The sequence below is a fragment of the Rutilus rutilus genome (genome assembly GCF_951802725.1).
Source record: "Rutilus rutilus genome assembly, chromosome: 4".
Lineage (NCBI taxonomy): Eukaryota > Metazoa > Chordata > Actinopteri > Cypriniformes > Leuciscidae > Rutilus > Rutilus rutilus.
Window position 1 is genome coordinate 39796416 of NC_140212.1, and position 22962 is coordinate 39819377.

The 22962-nt window shown below is 39.8% G+C and overlaps 2 protein-coding genes and 1 pseudogene across 9 annotated transcripts in view; all 3 read right to left on the bottom strand.

Moving 5' to 3' along the window:
- Window positions 1-1565: 1565 nt before the first annotated feature.
- LOC311289833 (cephalotoxin-like protein) lies at window positions 1566-2758 on the bottom strand (annotated as a pseudogene). The gene has a single exon. The product of its transcript is annotated as a cephalotoxin-like protein (transcript).
- A 7146-nt stretch (window positions 2759-9904) lies between these two features.
- Window positions 9905-22962, bottom strand: part of LOC311289216 (tripartite motif-containing protein 16-like) — a 696468-nt gene continuing 683410 nt past the window's right edge. The window contains exon 7 of the mRNA XM_084407039.1: window positions 9905-9995. Within this exon, the coding sequence (XP_084263165.1) occupies window positions 9993-9995 (3 nt within the window). The 3' untranslated portion in view covers window positions 9905-9992. The remainder of the gene's footprint in view (window positions 9996-22962) is intronic.
- LOC311289206 (NACHT, LRR and PYD domains-containing protein 3-like) overlaps window positions 9980-22962 on the bottom strand; it is a 216782-nt gene continuing 203799 nt past the window's right edge. For all 7 annotated transcript variants that reach the window (XM_084407022.1, XM_084407019.1, XM_084407023.1 and 4 more), the window contains 4 exons: window positions 22773-22946; window positions 20996-21169; window positions 10963-11009; window positions 9980-10517 (listed from right to left, as the gene is read on the bottom strand). In XM_084407022.1, the coding sequence (XP_084263148.1) occupies window positions 9982-10517; window positions 10963-11009; window positions 20996-21169; window positions 22773-22946 (931 nt within the window). In that variant the 3' untranslated portion in view covers window positions 9980-9981. The remainder of the gene's footprint in view (window positions 10518-10962; window positions 11010-20995; window positions 21170-22772; window positions 22947-22962) is intronic.

A 22962-nucleotide genomic window follows, 5' to 3' on the forward strand; every position in this document is an offset into this window, starting at 1 on the left:
TGAGCATGAGTATATTATGAGAATATTATTAATTGTGTGTAATGTACAACAATACTTGTGTGTTGGGGCCATATATTTATATAATATATTAATTAATTTAATTGCAGTTCCAGACACACTTTGCAGAGTGAGCTGGAACCTCTGGACATGACCGTTGCAGAGGAGGAAGTGGAGCCAGAATTTTCAGAACTCACTACACCTTTCAGTGCCCTTCCTGCCATACAGAGGCCTGCAGCACCCTTACTGGCAGATGAAAGATCGGTTACCCCCACACCACTGCCTAGCACCTCCACACCACAAATAACAACTCACAGAGCTGACACCCCTACCCCCACCCTTCAACAATACAGACAGAAGCGGAGAAGAACGGTTTCCCCAAATACAACAGAGCAACAGTTATTGGACATAATAACACAACCCACTACACCTGTACCACCAAATGTCCCCACACAGGAGGATGAAATGTATTATTTTGCCCTCAGTTTAATTCCGAAACTGAATCGGTTGCTTCCCAGAAACCGTTCCAGGGCACAAATACACATAATGACCTACCTGGCTGACCTGGAGTTAGAAGATGAGGTTCAGAGGCAACAAGCGACAGCATCACACACAGTGTTCCCTATCAGAGGAAGCCAGCACCCACAATCTGGATTTCAGCCTATTCACCCCACACCCACCTACCATGAGGAACAAACCCACCATCACCCCCACCAAGTCACTCCTTCGCCAATGTCCACCATGCCTGAACAACATTCCAGCACTTACCATCGACTGTAGTACTACAGTTTAGCAATCCAAAAGTTTATTTATTTTTTTTACTTAATCCAACCATTGGTTGTAAATAGTTTAGCAGTTTCAATTATTATTTTTTGTATTGTTCATGTTGTTAAGCATGTAGCCTATGTTCATAATAATTTTATGCATGACTTTGTTGAAATATTAGTTCAATATACTTAATAAACCTTTTTTTAGTTGATTTACCCAAGTCAAAGTTATTTATTTGAAGCATGAAACCAGTGCAATACATATTTTAACTTAATTGAAGCAAAATAGGCTACATTTATTCATTAATATTTAAAAATACATACAATGGCCTAATATTTACCTCAGTGTAACTGCAAGTCGCTGCTTGGGTTCAATAGACTGCCTGTAGTTTGTTGTTTGCCTTGTTAGTTGGCCTCCAATCAGGGAACGAATGTTATCCATTTGCTCTGCATTCATCCTGAAGTAGTTTAGGTGGCGGTCACGGTCAAGGCGAAGTTCAGCGACAAGATGGTAATATGCACCATATTCTCTCCTTCGTCAGTTCATGGAGTGAACCCAAAGTCTGCGTCTTTTCCGTAGTCTTCTTAATAGCAAATACAACGCAATGGCCTTCCTTCTATCAACAACTCGCACTACACGGTAAACAAAGTCAACAAAAACAAAGATGAACCAAAAGTTACGCTATAATATATCAATTAATAAAATAAGCTTCTTGACAAGTATGTTCTCTTAAATATATTTGAAAACGAAATAAAGCAATGCCAACTTACCCATTATAGAGTAGGTTACTCTGTCTGTAGCTACACACGCCGCGGTTCAGTTTCGCGTGTCAAACGCTGCCAGTGTGAAAGCAAAACGCGCGTGTCCTGCTTCCGCTCAACATATGCACTGCTCCTGCGCTGCTTACGCTCTGCTAATGCATGCAGTGTGAAACCGGCGTTAGTGTTTTGATCAACAGCTGTGCCATTTTCTTGATGAATTATGTGAACTGATGTCTTTTTTTGAGCATTAAAGTTGATTGACTGGCCAAAGGTAAACTCATTTTCAGCATCGTTTGAGTGGCCAATTACTATCCATTTGAACCAGTGGAACTTGCTCTCCAAATGATTCTTAATATCTGCAGCAAGCATTTCAGTATCTGAGAATGGTTGACTGCTAAGTTTCACAGCGTCCTTAAGAGCCCATTTATCAAAGTCATCAGCACACTCAATCAAGGCATCCTGTATGGCTGATAAAGTGTTGGACAGTTGTGTGACTGCTTCTTGTGCCTTTACTTCACCATCATAGCCCTTTAGTTTGTAATAAAACACATTTAACTTTAGTCCTGAAACCATCAGAGTGGTGAAGTAGGAGGAGTATTGCACCAGGACATCAAAATCACCATTAGATTTCTCAATGATGAGCTGTAAGAGATTCTTATTCAAGCTGGCAGGATTGTTCTCAGTGATGTAAAAATTAGAACCTCTCAGCCAGTCTGGTCTTCTCTTCCTGTGTGGAGGCAAGAGGAACACTCTTTATGAATTCTGTTAACTTGGCCCAGGAGTTCTTGATCACGTTCTCATCTTTGCCATAGCTGCTTGCATAGCTTGTCCATTTCATTTCTGTTTGCAGGGTTGAAATTTGAAGGGAGAGCGAGTCGAGTTTACGGTTGACCTCTGCAAATTGTTCCTTCATGAACTCAAACTTTGGATCCGATTGTGGAATGAATGCGAAGATGAAGCTAATTAATGCCCCTATAAAGCCAAAACTTGCTGCAACTTTGCCAAGAGAACCAAAGACTTTGAGGACTTTGACGAGTGATTCAGGTGTTGTATCTTCCAGGTTTTTTCTTTTTATAAATTCACCCACATCATTGAGACATTGGAGAAATTCTTTAGAAATTGTCAAGCCCTTCTCCACTTGATTGACTTTGTGAGACTTTAATGCCAGCTGTGCAGAAACAGCTGTATATAAGCAGATAAAGGATAGTGAGGAAAGTCTTCCCAGTCGCCATGGCAGCTTACCTGTTAAAAAAGGATGCAATAAATGTGTAATTAGAAGCATTGAATGTCACTGGCCTGGTGTCACTTTTAATACATAATCTGCTTATAATGCCACACACATTCGGTTCTTTGCTGTCAAAGCTGCAATTCAGAGGATTTCTTATTTTATTGAGCCATTTTGATTTACCCCAAATCGCATACAATAATGATTTACATTCAGAGCTGTTGGTTTGATTTGACCATGATTCGTATAACATATTATGTAACTTGATAATGTGTACATTCATCTTTTTTTTATATAAGAGTGTGGCGGGTGGGCATGGTTCAGGGTCACCATGTTTTTGCCAAGACATGTTCCTGGATCAACATATTTTGTTGATCCTGGAATAACATTCCTGTCCCAAAAATTAGTCCTTACCCTATCCTTACCACTAAACCTAACCATACCCATATAACTTTCCCCTAAAATCAGAGGGAAATGATAGGTGAATAACACTGATGTTGAAGCACCTAACCCTGGTTCTAAGCCTAAACTTGACATAAACTGTAAACTTGTCCCTCAAATCTGATTGGTTGATTGGAAAGTTGTTCCAGGATCAACAAAGATGTGGTACTTGATGAAATCACGTTCACCTTGGTTCAGCGAGGTCTGTGACGGGAGAGAGAATCGGGAGAAAAGCACAGTGTAAGTGGGTCAAGCGCAAACACCTGTGTCTTGTTTCAGTAATTGGCGTGGAGAGACCATAAATGCCACCTGGGAGATGAGAAGTGGCAGAGAGGGACTGACTGAGACTTGTGACCGCAGCCAGCATGAGAAAGCTCTGGAGAGCTCTGGTGGACTGAGTTATTGAAAGCGCCCGCAGGATTTATGTTTTGGTGAGATCTACTGGTTGTGAAATGAAACGGTCTCAGTCAAGCCTGAAATAACTCACTATAGCTGGGTTGTCAAAAACATCACAAATAATTCTCTTAAGATTTATGGTAGATTATGCCCTACATATTAGGTAAATAGGCTATATTTTATCAGCCTCAATAAGTTATTAATATGCTAATATATGGTTTTATTTGTTGAGAATATTTCATATGTCTGACTCAGTGGCGGCTGCTGGTCTTTTCAAAGCCGAAGCTCATTTTCGGCCTACATCATAAAAGTTGTCCTTTTCTTTATACGTAAATTCTGCTCTATGTTCTATTCGAGCTTAAGAATTTGTTCAGCTGATTGAAAACAACTTTTTCAATGATCTTGCCTATGAAAGGAAGATTTGAGATCGGTCTATAGTTGCTTAATATGGTCTTATCCAGATTGCTCTTTTTCAGGAGGGGCTTGACAACTGCACTTTTCAGAGAGAAGTGAGGCATTTACCACTTCTAGAAGATCTGCTTCTAAACTGTTTAACACACTTTTGAAAAAAGATGTGGGAAGTGTGTCAAGAGCGCAGGTTGATGTTTTAAGGTGGTGTTTGGTGTTTTAAGCCCCCAACGGCGCCTTCCAGGCAGCGAGGGGATAGGTAGGTTTAAGGTTGAGGGTAGGGTTAGCTGCCTTTAAGGAGCCATTGGGGGCTTAAAACACCATCAAGCTTTTAAGGTTCTGTACGGTTTCTTCCTAAATGTTTCCATCAATTTCTTTGAAATCAGACAAAGTTACTACTTTCTCAGGTGGTCTGATCTGTCTGACCCCAGCACTTGCTGGCTTGGGGGGTTTGTTAGACTCTCTACAGTAGCAAAAAGAGTGCGTGTGTTGTTTAAATTGCTGTTTATAATATTTGAGAATAAAGTCTGTCTAGCTTTGCCTAGTTCCATATTGAAAGCATGGATGCTGTCTTTGTAGATGTTATAAAATATAAAAAGTTTTGTCTTCCGCCACATGCGCTCTGCTTTTCTGCTTTGTCTTTTCATATTTTGCACTGCTGTTGAGTTTCTCCAAGGTGCTTTTAGTCTGCCACTCTTCTTTCTGACTTTCACAGGAGCAATATCATCAATTACACTTTTAACTTTTGAGCTAAAAAAATCAAGGAGAAAATCAACAGAGTCTGCAGCTATGCTTGGTGTTAAGGATATAGCCTTCATAAATAGTACACTAGTGTTCTCATTTAAGCATCTCTTCTTGACAGACACAGATCTAGCTTCAGTGGCAGGAGAGATCAATATATCAAAGAAAATACAGAAATGATCAGACAGTGCTACATCCTTAATAACAATCGATGAAATGTTTAGACCCTTACTGATAAGTAAATCTAGAGTGTGTCCACGATTGTGTGTGGGTCCATGTACATGCTGAGTCAGATCAAAAGTTTTTAAAACAGGTTTGATTTCTTTTGCCATATTGGTTTCTGCATTATCTATGTGAATATTAAAATCTCCAGCAATGGCAAAACAGTCAAACTCTGAGGTAATTGTTGATAACAGTTCTGTAAAGTGCTCAGCAAAGGCTGGAGAGTATTTTGGAGGCACCTTTTAACACAATACCCAGATATTCGAAAGACGGGTAATTCCCAAATGATATTTGCTTATATTGATAGATATCTTTAAAAAGAGCAGCTAGACCCCCACCTCTCTTAACAGCTCTGCAGACACTCATAAAAGTAAAGTTAGGAGGGGATGTTTCATTGAGGACTGTTGCACTGCAGCTGTCTTCTAGCCAGGTTTCATTTAGAAGCATAAAATCCAGGTTGTTTGTGGTAATTAAGTCGTTGACTAGAAGTGATTTATTTTTAAGTGAGCGGATGTTTAAAAGTGCTAACTTAACAGTCTCACTTTTTGTCCACACAGAATTCTTAGTTTGACGTGTAATAGGCACCAGATTAGTTGGGTTTGCTGTATGGCTATTGAAGGCCTTAGACTTTCTGTCTTGTAATAGAACAGCAATAGAGAAAGATACAGGCACACTGGGTTCCCGCTTGTTCTGTAAACATTTGAGAAAGTTACTGTTATCATAGCGGGGACCCTACACATATCACTGAGAGCTGGTATCAGTTGTTTTTGGTTCACCTCGAGCAGATGGAGGAGGGTGTGGGGCCTGGCGTTGTGGCAGAGGCCGAAGAGCTCTCACAGGAGGGGGAGGGCGAGCTCGGCGCGCAGGCTTTGGTGGTTGCAGTGCCTGCCGTTTTTTAGTTGATATCTGGGGCCTTGCAGCAAAAGAGTGGATTTGGTTCCAGCATACAACAGTTCTTCCATTTTCTGTGAGAAGCACAGAAGTGAAGATGCTGGAGAGAGGGATAACGTGTCTGGAGAGATGGGCTGTTGCACTGGTGTTATCGGAGGCTGTGATATGCTGTCCTGGCTTCCCTGGCTGTTTTCCAGGAAGTCGTCCTTGGGTGCTGAATCTTGGAGCAGTTCTAATATGTCTGTCTGTGGTGAGCTCTGTGGGCAGGGCTCAGCTGAGATTGTGACCGTGAGCAGAGGTTGTTGTGGCGGAGTGGTGTTATCATTGTCCTTGCGTGATATGTCAACTGCATGTCCATTTTGCTGCTGAAGTGAAGTCCTGTGGTCATTCATACTGTGTCCAGGTGTGTGTGTGCCGTGGATTGGCACACACTGCTGAAGGATGATTGAGGGAGAAGTAGATATTGTCCTTTAGCACTCTTGAACCAAGTTTGTTTGGGTGGTGGGCAAATCTGTTCTCAAGATGTATAGGCGGTGGTAGGAGACCAGTGTTTGCAATCCTTGTCAGAGCTGTATCTGGGGTAGAGGATGCTACTGCGGCAATATGTGATGCTTGTGACAATCTGATGTCTCGAGTGCCTTTGGGTCTCGCTCCCTGTTTGTGCCATTGATTTTTAAGTCGATCGGCTTGTTTCTCTACCTGTCGAGGAGCACTAGTTTCATGGGACTCACCGGCTATATGCATGACGAGGCTCTGTTGTGTCTTCCGTCTGGTTTGGTGGTCCCGTAAGTAACTTTGTTTCTAGAACTGCAATCCTTTGTAAAAGTCTGTGGCAGTTAGTGCAGTAAGTAGATTCTTGAACCAGAAGAGGCATTTTCTCTCTTATCCTTATGAGTGTAGGCAGTTGTGTTTTCCTTTCCCCAGAATGTAAGCTGGTCGGGTAAAATAATTCTGTGTTTTTGTAGTAATCCCAACTTTGTCGTTTGAGCACTGTGCTGATTTGCTGAAGTTAAAATTAGGTGATAAAAGGAAATAAAATATTAAAATATAGGAGATAAAATATAAAAGCAATAGAGCAAAGCACGGGGCGGTAAGCAAGAGCATCCGAACGGTAGCTGAGCAGGAAATCAAATGATCACTACATACATGACTGAAAAAACATCAACAAATTAACATCTTTGTCTTCTGACATCATCTTTAAATGTCTCTGTTTTATGATTTATTTATTGAATTTTAACAACAACGGAGAGACAAACAATCAGAAAAGTAAAATTAATAAACAATCACACATCAAAAATAAAACAAAGATAATAATAAAAAGATAAAGATCAATCCAGAAACCCCCACTAACAGGTTTAGTACAGTATACAATATATTACAACAGAAGCGTCTTTAATAATACAGACATAACCCAAAGCAGAGGAATCATGTTTTGAACAGATCCGAGAAGTTCAGATAAAACATCTTAAAACATAAAAAAAAAAGAGTTTAGAGTTGAAAGTCTAGTTTTGCTCGTATCATCCAGACATGTTTCAGTGAATCTCATTGTGTCTCATATTTCCTCTCTCTTCTCTGTGTGTCATTGTCTGTTTCTCTTTATTTCACTGACAGAAGTTCAGCTGTGTTATTAAGGCGAGACACTACAGGTGAATAGGGTAAAATTGTTAACTTACAGATATCACCATCAAACTTTACCAGTTGATTACTCACATGAATAGGAGAAAAAATTGCATTGCAATTTTTTTGTAATTTTATTTTTAAATATGCTAATGAGGCTATATCTAATTAAATATGCACTAATTTGCATATATTTTGAAGTGACGAATCTGACCATTGAAAAAAACAAGGTTCAAAATTATTTTTGCATTTTGTTGATATATTCAATGAAAAGACTTGTTCAGAGGGGATTATGAATATCCCCTTTTGTTACCCTGTAAATGAGAAAATACTGGCAATAGCCTTAAATTGATTTCCGCCCTATTTTTAGGCATAAAGTGTCATATAAATCAGGCCAAGAATGATATATCAACAAATCCCTCTGAACAAACCTTCACAATATAGTTAGGAATACGACTGTAAAGTTTGGTGCATGTAGGTGCTACAGAAGCGGAAAATCGTCACTAGGAGTGCAAGAAAAAACTCATTTTGAGAAAACGGCCTTTAAAGATTTTTATGGCAAAATTCCACTAATTTCTATTGAAAGCCATGAATTACAGACAAAATATGCTTTAGGTCCAAGTAAAATCCATCTATCACACTGTTTAACATCCAAAACTCATTATTGCTTCTTCCATCACTGATCATAACATCCAAACAACACATCAACAGTCCATCACACAGGTGGAGTGGAAAAACTAAATACCGGTATTATATCACAGTCCCTCAGGCAGATACATATTTAGCTGTCAGTGGAGCTGCTGTACCCTCTCCTAGGAGAAATTCCAGCTTCTTTTCTGGTGCTAACTTTGGGAAGTTTTATTCTTTTGGCTATTTGTCCAAGGTGTAAATCACTTAGTGAAGATACTTTTTCCCAGTGGAGGAGGAAGTGCATCTCTGTCTGACCCAGTTGGTGGTCACTGAGCCTGTATTTAGTCAGGGTCTGTCTCTTCTTCGTAACGCATCGACGCACTATGGTTACTCATTGCGCGGCTCGCGAGCCTCGTGCGGCCCGCCAAGCTTTAATTTGTTGCTCGCATGGCTGTAAAAAATACGGCGATATCATGCAGCCACTCACTACAGATATTTCTTAAAAACATTAAAAATAAGTAGGGCTATAACATAACCCATTATAAACTCAAAGTGTCAGCTATATTACAAATAATTTCGATCGGATTGAAAGAGGTGGTTTATTGAGAGAACATGTAAACACTTGGTCGATTGAGAACCGAAACTGAAAGGACGACGTATGGCTCTCCTACTGACTTGTCCATATCAGTGCGGCTCTCATGAAAAAAAATGTGAAGACCCATATGGCATTTCATCATCTTTTGTCTTTGTTGGTAATCCCTTGTGTCTTCTAGCTAATGACAACTGTTTTCGACTTCTCTGAGAGAATTTTACACGCATATCTTTCGACATTTTGAACTACCGCGGAAATGTCAAAGCGCGTCACGTGACGATTCTGGACGAATCACGTTGTCAGAAATTGGCATCAGCCAATGAGATTGCGCATTTCGAGTTAAATCACCTGTTTTACTTTCATGATTGGTTGCTGATATACAGGAAATGACCATATTTGGATCCGACAGCATTGTACAAAAGAGAGAGAGCTTTCCAACGGTATACGAGATGAAGGGGTACAGAGAGCGATCGCGGAGCAGCGGGATGATTTAGAACGCCAACTTTTGATGAATTTAGACGAAATCTGCACACTCAAACAGACAAAGTGTAGTAAAATAAAGACCTAAATGTGTATTTTGGACTTTTTTTCAGCACAAGTCTGAAAGAATACATGTTATTGAAGACAAATAACCCAAAATCTCAAAATTGACCAGTGAAAAAAAAACGATGTTTTTGCCTGCCGTGTCTCGCCTTAAAGGGATTGTTCACCCAAAAATGAAAATTCTGTCAGTAATTACTCAACCTCATGTTGTTCCAACCCCGTAAGCCCTTCACACAAATTAAGATAAGATAAGATAATTTTGATTAAATCTGAGAGCTGGATCACTCCTCCATAGGCTTCTAAGGGACTGAAACTTGCTGGCCCAGAAAAGTTATTAAAGAGATCGTTAATATAGTCCAAGTGACTACAGTAGCTCAATCTTAAGTTTATCAAGCGACGAGAATACTTTTTGTGCGCTAAAATAACGACTTTATTCCACTATTCATTGGAATAGTGGAATAAGCAAGTTTCAGCAAGTTTCAAACCCTTAGAAGTCTATGGAGGAGTGATCCAGCTCTCAGATTTTATCAAAAATATCTTAATTTGTGTTCCGAAGATGAACGAAGGTCTTACGGGGTTGGAACAACATGAGGGTGAGTAATTACTGACAGAATTTTCATTTTTGGGTGAACTATCCCTTTAATGTAATGAAGAGACAATAAGAGACTCTAGAACATCTCACTGTTACTGATTTATCATGCAGCTCAAAGCATTATGGGTAGAATCTCTCATCAGTCTATTCTCATTCATCAACACAGTTTCACTGATGATCCTTTATAAACCCTAAACCCAGGATAGAGTGTGTGTGTGAATGTGGTCTGGACTGTGTGTATGAGCCTCATTGTGTCAGAGACGCTGTAGAAAGACAGAGTTCCTGCACTGTGATCCACACACACTCCTGTTCTGCACACTCCTGTTCTCCTGCTGATGGGCTCTACAGGGAGATCAGTCTTTATGTTATTGTGCCAGAATGAGTAACTGGAGGGAGTGCAGTCCAAACTCCAGGACTGATCATTATTTCCAAAACCACACTCATGACCCAATCCCTTCCTGCTGATGCTCTTATATGACACTGATACACACACACTCCCACTCCACTCAATCTGCCAGTAACAGCGTCCACACACACTCTCTCTACACAACACCTGAGGATTATATTCATCAAATCTGTCTGGATGATCAGGATACGGCTGGACTGTGTAAGTGTTAATAATCTCTCTGTTCTCCTCAGACAGACGGAGGTGTTTATTCACTGTGTTCGGATCCAGAGTGAACTGATGAGAATCTGATGGAGAGAAAACACATCAGTGAACTACAGAAACTTTCTATCTTGAGTCTTCATTTCAGATCTGACTCGCTCATTTAGGATTGTAAGCAACCAATGATAATAAATTACTAAAGAAATATAATTTGTCCTGAATGAGGTTCTGACTGAAATCGCCATGGTTACCAAACAGAAAAGATAGGATTCTTATGTACAAATATTTCTGTAATCAGGAATTATGAAACTGTCTGATCTTTTACCGTTTTTTTAATTGCTTTGCCACAATTTTCACAGGCATTACATTTTCAAAACTCTTCGTACTAATATCACAACAGATCATCAGAAGTGCACTTTCCCCAAATATTCCAGCATGTGTGTGTATGTGTTAGAGAGAGAGACAGAGAGTGTGTGTGTGTGTGTGTGTGTGTGAGAGAGAGACAGAGAGTGTATGTGTGTGTAGACGTACATTTGTGTAGTCCTGCTGTAATCCAGATCTCTCCTCCATGATCCACACTACAAAACACACACAGTGACAGTTAATCAGTAACACTCACACACACACTCTCAGACACACACACACACACACACACACACACACACACACACACACACACACACACATTCATAAACACACAAACTCACTCTCACGCATGTGCGCACACACACACACACACACACACACTCTCACTCTCTCTCTCACTCACTCTCTCTCTCTCTCTCTCTCTCTCTCTCTCTCTCTCACCCAAACACTCACACACACACTCTCTCTCACACACACTCGTTTTACTCTCTCACACACACACTCGTGAAGCAAAGAGGACACAATAAACAGCGTTTTGTCGCTTGTAAATGTGGGGAGAAAAAAAAACTTGGGAGAAACCAGGCTCAGTTCTCCTCTGGCCAATGAACGCGTATGATTCAGGCAGCATTACAGGTCAGGGGCCTGTTTCAGAAAGGAGGTTCAACCAACTCTGAGTTAAAACTTGAAATCAGAGTTTCCCATCTCAGGGTAAGTCAACTCAGAGTTTTTGGTTACAGAGCAGCTGAAATGAGTTAGTTCAATCAACTGACTGACTCTGAGTTAAGCGCGAGTTAAGACTCTACCTGCGCGACTCCACCGAACAAGGACACCAGAAAGGCACTTAATTATCTCCTCCTCCCTTTCCCTTCCCACTTTTTATCTTATCTTTCACCTTACTCAACATGTGCTTTCAATACATTCCTGTTATCTCTCGGCAACGCTCTTTCATCACGCCCAAAAGGCAGCGCAATACTGCTAATCTGCGTCCCATTCTCTCATCCTCATACACACCTCTCTCTCTTTCCGTCAGCAGTCAATAAAGTTGACTTTATTCCAGCCTTTGCATCTCATTCTACTCTTAGTATCTTGGGCTTGACTGAGACCTGGATTCGTCCAGAAGACTCAGCAAACCCCGCTGCTCTCTCGAGCAATTTCTCTTTCTCTCACTCCCCTCGCCAGTCTGGAAGGGGTGGGGGCACAGGGCTTCTCATTTCTAACAATTGGAAATACTCAGCGCTCTCTTCTCTATGCAACAACAACTCATTTGAATATCATGCTATTACACTTACAACTCCCAATAAGATCCATATCGTAGTCATTTATCGCCCCCCCCAGGTCAGCTGGGTAACTTCGTAGAGGAGCTGGATGTGCTGCTCTTTCCCTGAGGACGGCGCCCCACTTGTAGTCTTTGGTGACTTCAACATTCATCTCGAAAAGCCGCATGCAACAGACTTCATCTCTCTCCTAGCCTCCTTCGATCTCAAACGACTCATCACCACAGGTACTCACAAATCAGGCAACCAACTGGACCTGGTCTACACACGCAACTGCATCACAGACAACATTCTGGTGAGACCTCTCCATGTTTCAGATCATTTCCTCATTACTTTCAATCTACAACTCTCGACCCCTGCATTACCAACCCCCCCACCAGTCACTTTCAGACGAAACCTGCGCTCACTTTCTCCCGCCCATCTTTCCTCTGCCGTGTCATCTTCTCTTCCCCCACCCTCACAATTCTCATCTCTGGATGTGAATAGCGCAACGGATACCTTATGCTCCACTCTAACCTCTTCTCTAGACAATATCTGCCCTCTCTCCTCCAGGTCAGCACGCACTACTCCCTCTAACCCTTGGTTGTCTGAGGTTCTTCGTGAACACCGGACCGAACTCAGGGCAGCAGAGAGGAAATGGCGCAAATTAAAAGACACATCTGACCTGAGTATGTATAAATCTCTCCTCTCTTCCTTTTCTGTTGATATTCATGCTGCAAAATCTTCATACTTCTACAACAAGATCAACAGCTCCTCCAACACACAATCACTCTTCAAGACATTCAACTCTCTCCTCTGTCCACCACCACCACCACCACCCACCTCCTCTTTAACTGCTGATGATTTTGCGAACTTCTTCACCAACAAAACAACTACTATCAGCAGTCAGTTCTCAGCTCCACACACACAGGAACCCAGACCGACCCCTTCCACAGCCAATAACCCTCTGTCCTCCTTTTCTCCGCTAACCGAGGAAGAAGTATCTACACTTCTCCTCTCCAGTCATCCTACCACCTGCCCTCTAGACCCCATCCCCTCACACCTTCTACAAGCCATCTCTCCCACACTTCTACCAGCACTCACACACATCATCAACTCATCCCTCCATACTGGCACTTTCCCTACTGCATTCAAGCAGGCTCGGGTAACTCCACTGCTTAAAAAACCAACACTAAACACATAATTTCTAGAGAATTACAGACTTATCTCTCTCCCTACCATTCATTGCGAAAACACTTGAAAGAGCTGTTTTCAACCAAGTAACATCCTTCTTGTCTCTAAACAACCAGCTGGATGTCAACCAATCTGGCTTCAAGAAAGGGCATTCAACTGAGACTGCATTACTGTCGGTTACAGAAGCCCTACGGATCGCAAAAGCTGCTTCCAAATCTTCAGTCCTCATTCTCCTGGATCTGTCTGCTGTCTTCGACACTGTGAATCATCAGATCCTTATGTCCAGCCTCTCATCACTGGGCATCACAGGAACTTCACTCCACTGGTTCGAGTCCTATCTCACAGGTAGGTCCTTCAGGGTTGCATGGAGAGGCGAGGTATCCAATGCACACCAGCTGACCACAGGGGTTCCTCAAGGTTCAGTTCTTGGTCCCCTCCTCTTCTCCATCTACACCACATCACTGGGACACATCATACAGGCACATGGTTTCTCCTACCACTGCTATGCTGATGACACACAGCTCTTCCTCTCATTTCAACCAGATGATCCCACAGAAGCTGCACGGGTCTCAAGCTGTCTGGCGGACATCTCGGCATGGATGAAGGAACATCACCTGCAGCTCAACCTGGCAAAGACTGAGCTTCTCGTCCTCCCTGCCAATCCGTCTCTACAGCACGACTTCACTATCCAGATAGATTCATCATCAATCACCCCATCAAGGTCGGTCAGAAATCTTGGAGTAACATTTGATGACCAGCTGACCTTCACAGATCACATTTCAAAGACAGCTCGATCATGCAGGTTTGCACTGCACAACATCAGGAAGATCAGGCCTTTCCTGACTGAGCATGCAACACAACTTCTCGTCCAGGCCCTGGTAATTTCTAGGCTTGACTACTGCAATGTTCTTCTGACTGGACTTCCATCATGTGCAACCAAACCTCTACAAATGATTCAGAATGCTTCAGCTCGTCTTGTCTTCAACGAGCCCAAGAGGGCCCACGTCACTCCTCTGTTCATCTCTCTGCACTGGCTACCTCTCGCTGCTCGCATCAAGTTCAAGGCATTGATGCTTGCTTACAGATCTATCACAGACTCAGCTCTCTCCTACTTTCACTCACTCCTACGAGTCTACATCCCTACCAGAAGCCTACGATCGGCCAACGAGCGACGTCTCGTGGTTCCATCACAGAAAGCCACAAAATCACTTTCCAGAACATTCTCATTCACAGTTCCATGCTGGTGGAACACTCTCCCCACCCTCATCCGGAATGCAGAATCCCTGACAACATTCAAAAGACAGCTGAAAACCCTTCTCTTCCGTGAACACTTAACCGCATAAAAAAAATTAAAAAAATAAAAACATTTCCTTTACCTTTAAAACCTCACTTATGCTACTCTGAATAATGCCTGAACTTCGTATTTTGAGCACTTCTTGTGTTGTTTTTTGTTTTTTGCCTCTTCATGATGACTCGCTTAATTTAGTCCTAATTTGTAAGTCGCTTTGGATAAAAGCGTCTGCTAAATGTAAAAAATTTAAATAGTTGCTCGAGTCAATGCATAAGTTCACATTTTAATTACTGTTATACAGTGATGGGTGTAATTAATTACCAAGTAATCTAAATACTGTAATTTAAAGTAAATTCTGATGTAATTGCATTAGACTATAACAATTCTGTATATTTAACATACATTTTTAAAAGTTATATTTTTAATGTAACCTTCTCCCTCTACACACTTTGGTCAATTCAAGAATAATTCATGCAATTGTATATTGTTTATTTGAAAGCATTAAAAGTGCAGTTTCTTGTCTCTCCTTGTATTGTTCAAGTGGTTGAGGTGGATATGGGATTTAGTAATTAGCAATAAGTAGACCAATACTTTCTAAAGATAGTCATTATTACATTAATCTGTAGTTAGTAATTAATAACTATTTTAGAGTAACTTACCCAACTGTTATAATATCAGAGGTGAAACTGGAAGAACAGTATGTTATTCAACCTAATTTTAATTTTCATGTAGGTGCAATCCTGCAGGTATTAAAAGAACATGGCAGCAGCTGAAAATTAAATATAAAAACATAATTCAATCAAGTAAGGCTTGAGCATATCGTGGGTGTAGGCTAGCTGACTTTACAAACAGTGTCTAGCAGTTGTTGGAAATTTTTTAATCCTTCATCGAAGCAAAAACCATGAGACTTGAGATGGATCTTATGAGCAGAAGAGATTTATTCTTCCAAGTCTTTAGTTCATCAAGTCTGTAGTTCATCATCATCAAGTCTAACCATAATACAGTATTCAGTGTAATTATACTTCTCAACGAGGGGAGGGATTACATAGAGGTGGAGACTCTGAACAAAGCATGCAAATTAAGTATACAGGCAGACTCCAGCGTGTTACCAGTCTCAATCCAATCAGCATAACAATTCAAACGCATATGTGCTAATCTAATCAGCCTAACGATACAATGTCTGGAGCTGGGACTTTGGCTCCAAGAGCCATTTGCAGAACAAAAGGTGAGATTCTCAGTGAATCATTCATGTGCTAATCCCATCAGTCTGAGTGAAACTGGGACTCCAAGAGCCATTAAAGACAATAAGGAGAAAACAGGAATTGCAACTTTGCTGAGCAGAATCATTATCTCAACCTTAAACGCTAAATACAATATTCTTTACCGTGATGTTATGTACGGAAGCATATTTGAAATAGATTTAAAATTTGTAACCCTTCACAGTGCAGCAGCATTTTTGGCTGAGGGAATTCCTGGAGGGACTTCAGAGCCAGTCACTACCGAGGATCCAAGGGCCTTCATAAAATGTAAGAGGTTTACATGTGTTATTTTTTATATAGGCTATTTTTGATATTTCCATTTATTTTACATTGGGTTGGGTTTTTTGTTGGCCCCAACAGATTCTGATGGTAATATCTGTCTTTTGGAGCAACCTGTCCCAACAGAACCCCAGGCAGTTGTAAGTAGCCTACTCAATACACCAGAAATGATGACAATGCTCATCTTCACAGGACGATGGGGATAAAGAGTTTCTGCTGCCACAGAGAGGCCTACAGAGGTAATATTAATATTATGTGTCTACACATCAATCTACACAGTCAGATTTTTGCACATTTTTATGTGGAGTAGCCTATATAATCTAAGTTTAAAACGGGTATTCTTATCTCTCCCCCCGCCCTCAGAGTGTGGAAGAACAGCAGGAGGAGGGTCCATCAACTTCTGTTGCACAGATGAACACAGTTCACTGATTTTCAGTAAATGCCACAGTTTAATTCTGTAGAATTTGTTTAGAACTACATTATGTAACTCTAATCTACTACTGTATTTTCAGTTGCCAGTTAAGGAGTTATATAGACTTCATCTTATAAAAAAATAGAAAAAAACAGCAGTAAAAACAGCAATGAATACATTTACTGAAAGAAAGAATGAGGTGTTTAAACACCACTTCTTCTTTAAAAAAGGGGAGGAGACCGAAATAAACTCTGGGTTGACCAGGTTAGGTTCACAGAGTTAGTTAACATGGTAACTGACTCTGAGTATAAGTTACCTCTCTTTCAGAATCGGTCTTGACTTACTCTGCTTTCTCAGGTTTGGCATACCTCCCATTCTGAAACAGAAAACCCAGAGTTTCCCTCATTTCAGGGTTAACATACTCAGAGTTTTCACTTAACCTCCTTTCTGAAACAGGCCCCAGAAGTCAGATTGGATCAGAACATTCAGAATATTTATCCTTTATATTCTTTAAAATTCTATCTAAGGTTCTTGCCCTTCGCCTTCAGCAAGTGTTGCCTGCTGTTATTTCCCCTGACCAGACAGGTTTCATGACTGGGAGAAATGTAATGCAGTAATGCAGTCTCAGTTGAATGCCCTTTCTTGAAGCCAGATTGGTCGACATCCAGCTGGTTGTTTAGAGACAAGAAGGATGTTACTTGGTTGAAAACAGCTCTTTCAAGTGTTTTCGCAATGATTGGTAGGAGAGAGATAGGTCTGTAATTCTCTAAAAAGTATGTGTTTAGTGTTGGTTTTTTCCCCCGTATCATTTTATAATACCAGAAGACTTTTTAATACCATTCTTGATGCTGAGAAGGCATTCGACAGGGTAGAGTGGGAGTATTTGTTTTTTAGTTTAAATAAATTTGGTTTCAGCTCCAATTTTTTATCATGGATTTGATTACTATACTCCTCCCCTGTAGCATCTGTGCAAAGCAATGCTACACTTTCTAAAGCCTTTCCCCTTCATCGAGGCACACGCCAAGTTTGCCCCCTTTCGCCTTTATTATTTGCCTTGGCTATTGAGCCACTGGCCATTTGGTTGCGAAGTAAGGAAAAGTTTAAGGGCATTACCTGGTTTGGAACCTCTTATAAACTGTTCCGTTATGCAGATGACCTTTTAAATATAATTATCCCAATTTCATCGTTACCGCCAAGATTACCGTTACCACGTTACCGTTGGTTACAAATTGTATCTTCAAAAGAGCTAATTGTTCCCTCTCAATTTAGCAGCTGAGACACTTTCCCAACATAATTTCCCCTTTAAGTGGGCTCAGGAAGGATTCAGATATCTAGGCGTATTCATCACTAAAAACACACAGATATCTTTAGAATGTTTTTTAATTCTTTAATTGATGTTTATAAGGCAGTATAGAGAAGTGGTCCTCTCTTTCCATTTCGTTAATTCTAGGGGTCTCAGTATCATCAAGAACCTTTATGATAAAGGATTATTTTTATCCTTTTCAGAATTGTCAGAAAAGTTCGATCTTCCTAAAACACATCTCTTTTTTTGCTTTGTTAGATCAGATTCCTGATTATAAAATGGACACCCTTCTTACTCTTAGTTAGACAGAAAAGGGCTAATCTCTGTAATTAATGCATTGATAGATTAATTAAATCTATTTCACTTAAAAATACTTGGGAACAAGAGCTGGGGTTCACTATACTTGAAATAGAGTGGGATTATAAAATAGATTTAGTACATTTTTCCTCTATATGTGCCCGGCACAGTTTAATGCAAAGCAAGACTCTTCATAGAATACACTACACCAATGCCAGACTACACTATTTCACTACACTATTGGCCAGGAGGCTCATTCTCTTTAAGGGGCTGTTTACACCTGGCCACTTCATGCATTTTCTGTGATCGGATAGCTATCCGATCATGAAAAGACCAGGTGTAAATGCCCTCTGAAACGCATTCGAGACGGATTTGAATCCGATCGCTCAAACCACATCAGGAGGTAGACTGGGCCGCTTTCCAGACGAAACTGGACAAGTGCAAATGCATCTGGTTGTTGAAACCACATATGTAAATGTTACTTCTCCCAAAAATGCTAAAAAATAAACGCGTGAGAGCATTTTGTAGGCTAAATGTCATGTTATAGCCAGATATGACGATGCTACTGGAGCACACATCACCGCAGATGAGCAGCTGAGCATCTATTCATCAAGCCAAAGCGCAAACTATCGCAAATCAAAGTGAAAGTAAGTCGCAGATGCTCAACACACAATCATCATCATTAAAAGTAAAGAACCGAAATGATCTTACCAGGGCTGTTGCCGCTCTCTCTTATTGCGGTCTTTGATTTTGAAATTTTAGCTGATGATCAATAAAATACAGCTCATATCTGTTGCTTTCGGTGACGAGCAGATTAACCTGTTAACCGTTGCCAGTGCGCCCGCGCACTGAAGCGTTATTTATTTATTTAATTCAAAATTACTATCAGATTTAATGTTATACCTTGACAAACTATACATAATTAAAAAGATATAATACTCAAGTTTCAGTATTTGACCACTATTGTATTCTGAGAAACTCATAGTGACAGTTATGTCTTAATTTGTGTCAGGAGTTATGAAATGAAAAAATGAGTCGATACCTTTAATATGAATTATGCGCGTCAGCCGCTTTCATTCATAAAAAACTCCGTGCTGTCGTCATGACAGCGATACACAAAACAACGTCCTTCAGGGCTTTAGCTCAAAACTGTGCAGATTTGGAGAAATATTGATAGATTCTCATAGATTTACATCATATTTCTATAGACAGGAATAATATTTATTGAATTTATACCCAAATGCGTCGATGTAATCTTTATGAGCATTTGGTATTCCGATACTGTGTTTTTTAATTCATACCAATAGCCTGAGGGCGCTACATGCACAATAATAGTCCATATATGGAACATGAAGAAGAGCCATGACCATGTGACATTCCAGGACGTCACTGATACCTGACTGATACACACAAAGCTAACAAGAGATCGCGCTGTAACATGCAGATACAGATGTTTTGAAGACAATAAACATGATTGCACTGATATTTGAGTTACCTGTGTTTTTCAAGCCATGCCAGGTATTTTCATAATAATAGATTATATTTATAATGTAATGCTAATCTATATAGACTATCATTGTGCAGAACACTATCCAATAGTATATTTTCTGTCTGATTTTTTTATCTGAAGCCAAATTAGATCACAGAAGATTATTTAAAATACTCAACGTGCGTTAAAAAGTAAGTTTAGAGCACAAACATGGTTTTAATCTCATAAATTGTCGTGTATTGATGGTGTGCTAAGCTAACATGCTAGCTAGCCCTAGGTGCACCTGCTACCTAGAAGTTATACTTTTATTATTTTTTGAATGCTACCTGAAATGTGTCTTTATTCAAGAAATGCATTTGATACAGTTTAAAATGTGTGGAAAACTTTGAGAAAAGAAATTAGGGACTGAAACCCTATGAATAGCCTGTGAATAGCCAGTCGTTAGTAGCTATAATGCAGACAAAAGAAATGCATATTTCGAGCCATAACCAGGCTGGAGAGGTGTGAATGTGTGCAGGGGGAGACTGAGACTGAATGGGGATCGTCTGCACCACAAAACAATAGAGACAATATACTGGATAGATGGTTAGAAGATGACAATAAACATCAGTAGCATTTTAGCGTCAAATCAAAATAAAGTCATTTGACATGGTCTTGAAAAACATTTAACCAAATACAGAGTTTTGGACTTATTATCTTCAGATTTTAAACATAGAATGTTTAGACATATGGCTTTAGCTGTAGTGCATTTCTAGATTGCTCCAGTGCCAACTTCAATTTTATTTTCATGAGGATGTTTCATAAAAATTAATTTCTAATAATTTTACAAAACTTTGAAGCTATTTATAACAATTTTTGTCATTATGACAATAATTAATTCTACATTTACAATAAACTGCCAGGTGTCAGCTTTCAAATGAGATCATAATTGTGCTTTTAATGCAAAGGGTTCATGAACTGTATCTGTTTCAGTTTGGGTATGTCATTTCTGGGGATTTTTCAAAAGTGGGGTTGCAGCTTAACAGGTTAAATCTGCATATAGCGCAGGAATTGAAGATCGGATTTATATCCGTTTTGCAAAAACACATTTATGTGACCAGGTGTAAATGGAATCGTACACCTGATCTGAGAAAACGCATGAAGTGGCCAGATGTAAACAGGCCCTAAGTGTAAACATGCATGCCCTCCTTCATATCATAGATGGATAAAAAAAATATTTTATTTTTACTGTAAATAATTGCACACCTTACAGTGTTCGTCAGCCAATCAGAATGAAGCATTCAACAGCCCGTAGCATAACTAGAGCTAAACCTCTGTAAATTCTCAATAAGAACTTTTGTAAATGTAGTAATGTGAGTAATAAGTGAAGATTGAAATGCTGTTTTTGGAGTTGTTTAATCAACTCTTCATGCTCAACATACTTGAGTTTATCCAGTCTGTAGTTTGGATGGTTGAGTTTATCAGAGAGCAGCTTGACTCCTGAATCTCCTGGGTGATTGTAGCTCAGATCCAGCTCTCTCAGGTGTGAGGGGTTTGAACTCAGAGCTGAAGACACATAACCACAGCCTTCCTCTGTCACCATACAGCCAGACAATCTACAAAGACATACAGCAACAGTCCACATCACATTAGTTTGGCAATCAGACGTTACTATCACACACTGATCTTGGCTGCCTTTCCCAAAAGAATCTAAGAATAAATGATTTATGGTACCAAAAAATGTCTGGTTACTGACATTCTTCTAAATATCTTCCTTTCTGTTCAGCAGAAGAAAGAAATTCAGTATGAAATTCATACAGGTTTGAAACAACATGAGGGTGAGTAAATGATGACAGAATTTTCATTTTAAAGTGGAGTATCCCTTTAAATATCTTCCATTTAAAAAAAAAATCTGTTTATTGACCTTTTACAACAATACCAGGATACATATACAGGAGAATAGTAAATAAATATGAAGCTCATTACATCTCTCAGCCAGTCATCAAAAGATTGAGGGAGATTTTGTTTCAAGAGCAGAAGAATGCGCCGTCTAGCTAATAATGTTGAGAAGGCAAAAGCCTTTGAAGCATTTCCAGGCAAGCCAGTGACATTTGGAGAAAGTACAAAAAGTGCAACCAAAGGGCAAGGCTCAATCTGTCTCTTTGTCACTAAAGAAAAACAATTAATCCAGTTCAATCCAGTACAATGAGGCTGTACTGGAATGTAGCAAATTTCTGTTGTAATTAGCAATTAAACAAAACGCTTGACTTCATTGGTTAACAACATGTAGGTTAACTTCATCGGTTAACCAACATCAGTTAACAGCATGTAGGCTACAATATTATCATCTAAACGCCTATTAATAAAAATGACAATGAATAACAAAGCTCTGAAATTTTTTTCGAATCAATAAATGAACATTTCAGAAGTTTTATTTTTGACAAAAAGCCTATTAAACTACAAAAAAGAGATTTGAACTCGGAACGCTTGAAGCACCGCGACGCACATGTTAAAGCGTTGACCACACAGCTTTCGTCTGACTTCTGTTTTATGATGCTTCCGCAAAGCCTCACTGATGTGACATTTTTCTATTGCAATGTTTTATGTTGAAATGTTTTTTATTATTTATACAACCTATACTGTTCGCCTATTTAATTCTTAATTAATGCTAAAACACAAATGCTGCCGACTTATATCGGTTAGCAAGTCCTGACAATGTTTTAATTTTACGATCATTGAGTTTAATTCATTTCACTGTTATGTTTCAGTTCATAAATCTAGGCCTACTAACAAATTAAAATAACACTAAGTATAAGACACATAACCTTGACATGCATAGCCTTCCTAAATTAGCCTATAGAAAAACTGGGCACACAATGTTAACATTTAGCCTACTTTGCTTAAATTTGCTGCAATAATAGAAGCCTACATTTGTTTCAGTTCTAAATTTGTACTGATATTTCAGTATTGAGGATTATGAATTCGTTTTAACTACAATGTTTCACTTGAAATGATTTGTTACCAGTTCTTAACGAACCGCGGCAGATAGAGAGACGCAATAGAGAGAATAAACTGACACTTTTCAAAGTTGGTGATTGTAGCGCCTAAAAGGCAGCAAATACACACCACAAATGTTACCGCCGCTAGAACGGCGGCGGTAAAAGTATTATTCTGATTGAGTACCAACTGTAGCATAGTTCATTATTTTAAAACATTCACTTCAGTATCTCCAGCTGACAGTTTGGTCTCTTCAGTCCATCAGAAAGAAGCTTCACTCCATAATCCTGCAGGTCATTGTTACTCAGGTCCAGCTCTCTCAGAAAGGAGTTTGAGGATTGTAGTGCTGAAGAAAAACTCTCACAACACTGAGCAGTGAGATTACAAGTGAGAAATCTGAAGAAGAAAAACA